Genomic DNA, 9,505 nt, shown 5'->3' with positions numbered 1-9,505 from the left:
CTGATATTTGGCCTGGGCTCTCTTATATATGTGCCTATTATCCCCTACCCTGTCCCGATTTTTCATATTTGCTGTCTGGTCACCCTAACACAATTCATCTGACCTAACTCACAATATGTGAAGTGCTTTGAGATCCGCAGATAAGGGGTTAAGTGTTTCATTTATTATTTAAAATGGTTTGTGTTTAATTCATTAGCATCTGCGAAATTGGGCTTTATAGATCTATATAGAACGTTGGACAGCTTTAAATGGGAGACACGACAGCAGTGCAAAGTCCTTCCCTAGTACAGGGCTTGTTGCGCCAGTCCCCAGTGGCAACACGCCGTTTAGGCAGTAGAAACCGGGGGGCCGAGCCAGCCACGCGCAGGCGAGATGCGGGCACACCAGGGAAGAAGAGCCCAGCCCCTGCAGGGGCTGCCAAGCTGTTGAGTGTCCGAGTCAGGGAACGCGCTCCGAACTCAGGCTCCTCTGCGAGCCGGCTCCATTCCCGGCAGGAGAGCAGGGAGAGCCCCGCCCCGCGCCAGGCCAGGCAGGGAGGCGGGCCGGGCCCGGCGCTGAAGTTGCTCGGGATGGTGGAAGTTCCGCGGCCGGGGGAGGCCAGGGCTGCGGGCGGCATGCAGCCGGCCGCGGGGGCATAGCGAGCGCCCCGGCCAGCCCAGCGCGGGCTCTCTGGCGGCGGCCCTACAGCCCGAGCCGCGGGACCTTCTGCGCAGGTAATGGCCTGCGCCCTGCTGCTGCTTCTGGCCTGTGGCTTGCTGGGTCAGTGCCAGCAGGAGCCCCAGACCCCGGACTGGAGGATGACCCTCAAGACCATCCGGAACGGGGTGCACAAGATAGACATGTATCTGAACGCGGCTCTGGATCTCCTGGGAGGAGAGGACGGCCTGTGTCTGTATAAATGCAGCGACGGTAATAACTTTCTACCAAACGCCCAGCGCGGGGGAGGGAGGCGCTGAGCTCCCAGCAGAGGTGGGCCTGGGTTTTTGGAGCCCAACTTTGCAGAGGATTCCTTTCCAAAAATATACTAAATGATGGCAACGAAAACTAAATCTGGCTCTAAAAACTCTCTCTGAACTCCGGGGGAGTTCAGTTCCAGATGCCATGGCTTGGGTCCCTTTCTAGGGGTAACAGATCAGTTTCCAGGTAAAATGTTGAACATCTGGTTAGGATTAATGCATTCAGAACCATGACATCATCTGAGGCTTTAGTTTAGGAATTTCTCTTGCCCTAATGTACCATCATATAAAGATTTCTCTCTTTGCCACCATCAAACCCAGAAAAGAACAAAAACTGTCCGTTTCTATAGTTATTTTGATAACTGATTTTTGTGGCAGCCTGACATCATTAATATCTTGTCTGGAACTTTTTAAAAAATTGTATGTTAAAAATAGGGTTATGTACAGCCCTTTCTTCACACCAATCTTCGGTATTACAGGGTTTAGTTTCCATATCTTGAAGATAATGTATTGTGTCTACATTGTACTCATAAGTCTGACACAGGATTGGTTGTCAGTAATTTGTTAGCTTTCATGATCCAATGTTTTTTGTCTTTAGCAACCCTAACTTGCTCTAGTTTAGTAGTAATAAAACTGTTTTGCTGCACTCTTCAAAGTGACCTCGTCTCACTGTAGTTAGTTTCCACAGGTGTAATTTGGTACTTTCATAATTTCAAGAGTCTTTTTTTCATATACAAAAAAGTCTGGAAAACATCAGATCCTAGTACAGCCAATAAGCGTAGAACGGTAAAGAGTTTATTCCCTTAAGTGCCAATACTTCTGTAATAATGTTCCCTGAAACTTCCATCAGATTTGCTATTCCAAATTCAATACCAAAATGAGGACCTGTTAGGTGACTGTAGAGAAGTTACTCAATTTAACAAACACACAATTTCCAGAAGTTTAATGAAAAACTTAGAACATGATTTTAGTGAAACTTGAGCTTTGGCTTAATACCTATTACTTAAGTTAACATGTGATATTTGCACTGGTAAGACAAACTAATTGAATTATGTCATTGGGCATAAATTTTTTGCCTGGAAGGGTCAAGACAGACTCTTTTCCTCCACTATGACCAGGGCAGCCAAGAGTGGGTTCGGGTCCCGGTGGAAAAAAAATTTTTGGGGCCCCCCAGCAAAGGCGGAGTGGCTAAAAATCTTTACATATATGCAACATAGTCGGGCACCGGGCTCCCTTCCAGACTGCCGGGCCCCAGTAATTTGTACCAGCTTTCTCCCCCACCCCCGGCTATGGTATTGCACATTTAAGTAGGTATAGTGTGTGGGGATTTACTTTCCTCTGCCCCTGGTATTTTTCATTGCTAGAATCTATTTACCATATGTAATGTATTTCAGTCAGGGACTTTTTTTTTTTAAAATAATCAATACTATTTATAACCTCAAGACATATGAAAATGTCAAAAATGGAGGATTCACTGGAATAAGCTCTTTTCAACTGGGATAGTATAAAGTCCCATCTGAAATTTCTTCCTTACACTAAATACATTCTAGCTATTTGAATGTACATGCCTCTCTTTGCTTTAGGAATAGCAGTGACAGCATGCATTGCTTTCTAGCCTCCCACCCCAACACATACCCTCTCCCATGTACTCCCTTCCGTAGAATGCTTCCTTCAGTTTGGTCTCAGATGCCAAAAGCAGTTTAGCTGTAGTCTTCAAAAATTCCATTTTTCTCCTTATTCTAGTGTACATATCACAGTAATTTCATGGGGTTTCCCCTTTGCATGCTTTCTAAAATATCAAGGAAGCCCTGCTCAAACAGAATCAATCAATGCTGTGTTTGTACAGGAATAAGCAACAATACTTCTGTATCATGTTCACGCCAGTTAGTAGTTCTGATGTCTAAAATGAAAATTCAGAGCAGTATCTTGGATTATAGATAAGAAAAGAATGCAGAAGTCTAGGTAAATTTGCTAGAACTTGTTTTTCTGCTTTTTAGTTCTTCCCTGCATATAGTACACTTCTGCCTTACCTAGTGTATTCTTTGTAGGCCAGATGTTTTGAATCTGGATGCCTTAAATCAAACCAAATAAATAAAAAATTAAGAGGTACTTAATACCTGTAGCTCTCCCTTACTTGCAGCTTGGTGGGAGCTCTGATATTCAGGTGCCTAAATATGGATTTAAATGCCTTACATTAAGCATATAGTTTTGAAAACTTTGGCCTATATTATGATAAGCAGTAAAATAGGGGTCTATGCAGTAGCTCGAAGCAAAAGATCTGTACTCAGTGCTTTTAAAATTCCTTTTTTACAGGGTCGAAGCCTCTTCCACGTTATGGGTATAAGCTTTCACCACCAAATGGATGCGGATCGCCGCTATTTGGAGTTCATGTAAATCTTTCCTTCATGCATTTTATTTTTTCATATTTACTTGGACTTTCATATTTAAAAATGGGTTGTGAGCAATCTACTTCAAAAAGAAGCGTGCTAGTTTTACATTTCCATTCTAAACATAGAAATATGCATCATATTTCTAAGATCATTATGCAAGTGGTCAGACTAAAAGAGGCCAAAGAACCTCACCCGTTAACTTCTGCATGAAGCCCATAACTTTGTTTGAGTTGCAGCAGATCTTTTAGAAAAAATATCCAGTTTTGATTTAAAGACTTCAAGTGATGGAGAATCTATCATATCTATATATAAGCTGTGCTATTTGCTAAATTACTCTCACTTAAAAATGTGCACCTAATTTCTAGTCTGAACTTGTCTAATCTTCAGCTTCCTGCCCTGGTGTCCACACTTCAAAAAAGTATCAGAGGGGTAGCAGTGTTAGTCTGGATCTGTAAAAAGCGAGAGTCCTGTGGCACCTTATAGACTAACAGACGTATTGGAGCATAAGCTTTTGTGGGTGAATACCCACTTCGTCAGACGCATGTTGCGTCTGATGAAGTGGATATTCACCCATGAAAGCTTATGCTCCAATACGTCTGTTAGTCTATAAGGTGCCACAGGACTCTTTGTCACTTACTTCAAAAAAGGATGCTGAAAAACTGGAAAAGGTTCAGAAAAGAGCTACAAGAATGATATAAAGTGTGGACTGTTTGCCCTGTAGTGAGATAGTTAGGAAGCTTGATCTATTTAGTTTATTATCCAAGAGAAAGCTAAGAGGTGACTTGATCATGATCTCTAAGTACCTACATGGGGAAGATATTTATGCTTGTATATTGTGTGGTTAGATTTCCTAAACCAAATATTCATGTTTTTGTTAGTTTGTAGCTGAACTTCAGCAATATTACATGGGAGAAAAAGTTAGTCACTACTAGTAATAGATAGGGTCCTACCAAATTCACAGTCCATTTCCGTCAATTTCATAGTCTTAGGGTTTTTTTTTTGTTTTTTTTTTAAAGCAAGTTTCATGATTTCAGATATTTAAATCTGAAATTTCAGTGTTGTAACTGTAGGGGTCCTGACCCAAAAGGGGACTGTGGGGGAGGGGGAAATTGCAAGGTTATTGTAGGGGGGGTCATGGTACTGCCATCCTTACTTCTGCACTGCTGCTGGTGGCAGCGCTGTCTGCAGAGCTGGGCAGCTGGAGAGCGGCATTTGCTGGGTGGATGCCCAGCTCTGAAAGCAGCACTACCGCCAGCAGCTGCGTAGGAGTAAGGATGGCATGGTATGATATTGCCACCCTTACTTCTGTGCTGCTGCTGGCAGTGTGGTTTCTTCAGAGCTGGGTGCCTGGCCAGCAGCTGCCGCTCTCTAGCCACCCAGCTCTGAAGGCATCGCAGAAGTAAGGCTGGCAATACCATGAACCCCCTACAATAACCTTGCAACCCCCCATAATCCCCTTTTGGGTCAGGACCCCCAGTTTAAGACACTCCAGCGAAATCTGTATAGTATACCATAAAAATACACAAAAGACCCGATTTCACGCTCCGTGACCCGTTTTTCATGGCTGTGAATTTGACAGGGCCCTAGTAATAGACTAGTAACTGGATGTTTATGAATGTAAACATTTTTCTTCAGTATCCTAGAATATTAGAGGAATGATATTAAATGACTGAGCATTCAACAAGCAGTCCCTCTCCTGCCCCCTCTTCCCCCCCCCCCCCCCAAAGACCTAAGACCTGCAGTGGATGAAATAGAATATTTTCTGATTTAAAACCAAGAACATTGGGTTGGCCTAATGGTACCACTCTGCCCTGTGATGGGAGAATCCTGGGTTCAGTTCCCCTCTCACTGTCCATGCCAGTAACATTTTGCTTGATATTTGGAGTAGCGGGTAATGCGTTTTTTTTTTTTTTTTTTCCCCTTTTAAACTTCATCAACCATATTGATTCAACAGTGCATAGAAGGCAGGCAATTTTTACCAATCCCGATGCAATAAAATTATTTTGTTGGCTTGAATACTAACCTTGATTTTGTTCCTTTACAGTTTGACATTGGTATCCCTTCGATGACAAAGTGCTGTAATCAACATGACAGATGCTATGATACCTGTGGCAATAGAAAAAATGATTGTGATGAACAGTTTCAGTATTGTCTCTCCAAGATCTGCAGGGAAGTACAGAAAACATTAGGAATATCAGAGAGCGTACAGGGTAAGGCAGAAAAATAGCATGCAAGTTATACTGAGTTGATCTCTTAATGAAGTTGTATAAAGACTCAAACTCATAGACTTTAAGGCCAGAAGGGACTATCATGATCCTCTAGTCTGACCTCCTACAACTGCAGGTCACAGATTCTCACCCACCCACTCCTGCAGTAGGCCTATAACCTCGGGCTGAGTTACTCAAGTCTTGATTTAAACACTTCAAGTTTCAAAGAATCTGCCATTTTCTCTAATTCAAACCAGCAAGACACCTTGCTGCCCCATGCTACAGAGGAAGGCAAAAAACTCCTAGGATCTCTGCTACTCTGAACTAGTGGGAAAATACCTTCCCGATCCCATAAAATTCTCACAGTAAAATGACTGACTAAATAGTCCCTTCTAGCCTTAAGTAAATGAAACAATGAATTCACACTACTGTGGCTCTTTTGGATAATGTTAATTGCTAATTTGGCTCCTGAACCACTGAGGTCTCAGTATAATGGAGTTAGACCATGATGGCATGGCGAGAGCCAGACACACACCCCTGGGGTGTGGGGGGGGAAATCTCTGTAGTAACTCAGGGCCCTCCCCTTCTAGCATCCAGTCTCTAGCCATTGGAGATATTTGCTAATAGCAGTTGTGGGTGGGCCATAAGTTATTGTAGACAATCTCATCATATCCCCCCTCTGTGAATTTATCAAGCTCAGTCTTGTAAACAATGGTAATAACACTTCCCTGTGTCTACTGGAAATACCTAGTCTGATGCATCCTAGGACTGTATTCGCCTCTGGCCACATCACATTGTCATCCTGTGATCAACTAGTACACCTAGGGCTTTTTCTGCCTCTGTCACTTCCAACTGATAGGTCCTCAGCTTATAGGAAAAATTCTTGTTGTTAGTCCCTGCGTTTATGGGCTTGGCTTTGCACTATTAAATTTCATCCCATTTTTATTGCTCTCGTTTTCAAAGATATCCAAATTGTCTTGTATGATGTCCTGGTTCTCCTCCATATTGGCAGTATCTGCAAACTGTATCAGCCCACCCCCACTTCTTGTGCCAAGGTCATTAATAAAAATGTTAAATAAGATTGGCCCCAGACCAATCAATGAGGAACTCCAGTAGTAACCTTCTTGCAGCCTGGCAGTTCACCTTTCAGTATGATCAATTGTAGCCTCTCCTTTAAACAATTCCTTACCCACCTTTTGATTCTTATTATTTTTATCATATTAATTTCCATCTCTTTCAATTTAACTAATAGTTCCACATGGGAAATTATATCAGATGCTTTACTGAAATCCAAGTAGATCTAATCTACTGTATTTCCTTTGTCTAGAAAATTCACTTATTCTCAAAAAAAATAAAAATCAAGTTTACCTTTATGTGCTTAACTACTCTCTTTCAGAATTTGTTTTATGACCTTGCATACAGTTGAGATCAAACTAACAGGTCTGTAGTTTCCTGGATTGTTTCCCCACACACACACTTTTCCTTAAATATGGGAATTATATTTGTAGTTCTCCAGTCATAGGGTATGACCCTCTTAATTTTTTATATTCATTAAAATTCCTTGCTATTGAGTGTGCAATTTCATGTGTCCATTCCTTTAATATTCATGAATGGAGATTATCCACCTTTTCCCCCAATTTGGTCCCATTAAGATGTTTGAGTTCAGCTTCCATCTCAGATATGGGGATTTCTAGTTCCACATTCTCCTTCCCATTAGCCACTCTACCACTGTTCCCAGACTCCTCATTACTCTTATTAAAAACTAAGGTAAAACATTCATTTAAGTGTTGGACCATACCTAGATTGTCTTTGATTTCCAGATCATTCTCAGTGCTTAGTAGTCCCATGTCGTCTTTGTTTTCATTTTATTTTTATGGCTAAAGAACCTTTTACTATTGGGTTTAATTTCCTTTGTAAGGTCCAATTCTGTTTGGCTTTTGGCAGTTCTCACTTTTCCCCTATGCTTTTTGACCTTCACGAGAGAGCCTACAAGAAACAGAAGAAGGGATGAATCAGCAAGGAAAGTGTTCTGCTTTCTTTTAACAACTTGTTTGAGATACTTGTACATCCAGTTTGGCCTGCAGCCCTTCCCTATGAATTTTTCCCCCTTCCTTGGGTTGCAGGTTCCAGATAGTTTAAGTCGAAGTTGCAGAAACTGCAGTAGATCTAATGTACCTATTACTGCCTGCTCCTCCCCTTCATTTTCTAACTCCACAAATCTGTTCCCAAGTTCTGTTTCTCCTGCACTAGCCAGTCTTTTCCTCTGCCTTATAGTCACATGTTTCTGAGCACTTTCATCATCCAGCAGTCTACCCTCACAGTTCTCACTCCAGAATGCATCTGAAAATCTTGATGTTTCCCCATCAGCCTTTTCTCTCCTTCCCTTCATCATCTGCTCAAACCCCTTTCAAAACTCAACCATAGATTCTAGTTGCATCTCTAAACATTAGACCATCTCTTCCATCAGAGCTATCAGGTGGCATTTCATACAAATGCACCTTTCAGGTAGCTTCTCCAGAATAACATACATACCACAGCTTCCACATCTAGTCATTTTCTTTTCTATTCTATTCTTCAGATCACTACCACTGCTGCCTCTGTAGCTGTTGTAGCCTTCTCTCCTAAGCACCTGTCATGGGGGCAACACACGCTCCCCTGTTTTCATCCATTTGCTGTTGGGCTGGCTGGCTGCCTCTATAGGCATGCTGATTAGAAAAGCTCTGCCCCCAATCAAGGTGCAGGTGTGATCAAAAGCTCTGCTTCTCTCACAACACACTGTCCCCCTGTTAGACTCTGCAAACTGAAAACAAACCAGCAAACAAACTAACACTTTCAAGAGCTCAGTCGCATGAACAGGGGCTTGGCTTGCCTCCCTTCTCCTCCTCCAAACAGATCTCCACTCAAAGTCCCCTGTTTTCACCTGTTTGTGCAGTGGCACAGCAGCCAACACATTGGCATGGACTGTCTAAACTAATTGAAATTGAAACTGGGAGTAGTAATAAGCTAATTTTATTTCACTTTCCCGCCATTTTTTTTTTTTTTTTAAACAAGAAGAGATCTGTGTATTTTCTGGCTTTTACATATGTAGAGCTAATAAAAAAGGTAGAAGAAAGGAAAAAATTATCTTCAAAGAACTAAAACTAATATTTTTCACCTCCTACACCAAGGTCCCCTAAAATATTACCCTGACTTGTATCTTTGTTAAACTGAAGTCAAAAGTGAAAGACTATGAAAAGAATTAGGCTAACTATTGAACCTTGTGTCTTTTTAATTCATGATCCCCTTTAATGCGCATGAAAACCAGCAGTACAACTTCGTAAAAATGACTATAATCAGGTTATTTGCAGTGCTGCAGCAATATAAATATTTTTTGTTGCATTGGATGTGATTTAATCTGCTACTACATGTGACAGAATAAATTGCAGGCAAATGCTGAACTGTTTCCTTTAACAAAATAGTTACCTCTTAGGTAGTGAACATTAATCTTGCTGCATAAATGTTCCTTTCAAGTTTGAATTTTACTCTTAACAGGGTGTGCTCCAGTTACTGAAAAATCCAGAGACTCATGTTCTCTTTCCAAATAATTGAGTTGTCGGTTATAGACTCCTAATAAATTTATTTGCCAGTAACGCACATTCCAAAATCCAGTGGCATAGCTGTTATTCTTGTGACAAGAGAATAGGCCTCTTAAATTTTGCATTATGTTATGTTAGGGTTACCATTCATCCGGATTCCCCCGGACATGTCTGGCTTTTTGAGCTAGAAATAACGTCCGGGGGGAATTTGTAAGTGTCCGGACTCCCTCCTCCCCCCCCCGCAGCATGCAGAGTGCGCACGGCTAACAGGGCAGCCGGCCGCATGGTGCCACTTACATGGGGCTCCGACAGCCAGAGAGAGCCCCTCCTCCCCCCCTGCAGCAGAGCTCCCTCCCTCCCCCCCCCCCCCCCCCCCC

The 9,505-nt window shown here is 42.2% G+C and overlaps 1 protein-coding gene across 2 annotated transcripts in view; it reads left to right on the top strand.

Moving 5' to 3' along the window:
• Positions 1 to 318: 318 nt before the first annotated feature.
• Positions 319 to 9,505, top strand: part of PLA2G12A (phospholipase A2 group XIIA) — a 36,360-nt gene continuing 27,173 nt past the window's right edge. The window contains exons 1-3 of one of the 2 annotated variants that reach the window (XM_034771430.1): positions 319 to 909; positions 3,270 to 3,346; positions 5,391 to 5,556. In XM_034771430.1, the coding sequence (XP_034627321.1) occupies positions 717 to 909; positions 3,270 to 3,346; positions 5,391 to 5,556 (436 nt within the window). In that variant the 5' untranslated portion in view covers positions 319 to 716. The remainder of the gene's footprint in view (positions 910 to 3,269; positions 3,347 to 5,390; positions 5,557 to 9,505) is intronic. The other variant, XM_034771429.1, reaches the window with a different exon arrangement.

The sequence above is a fragment of the Trachemys scripta genome, chromosome 5 (genome assembly GCF_013100865.1).
Source record: "Trachemys scripta elegans isolate TJP31775 chromosome 5, CAS_Tse_1.0, whole genome shotgun sequence".
Taxonomy (NCBI): domain Eukaryota; kingdom Metazoa; phylum Chordata; order Testudines; family Emydidae; genus Trachemys; species Trachemys scripta.
The sequence above is the reverse complement of the archived record's forward strand: the minus strand, read 5'-3'. Positions and strand labels throughout refer to the sequence as shown.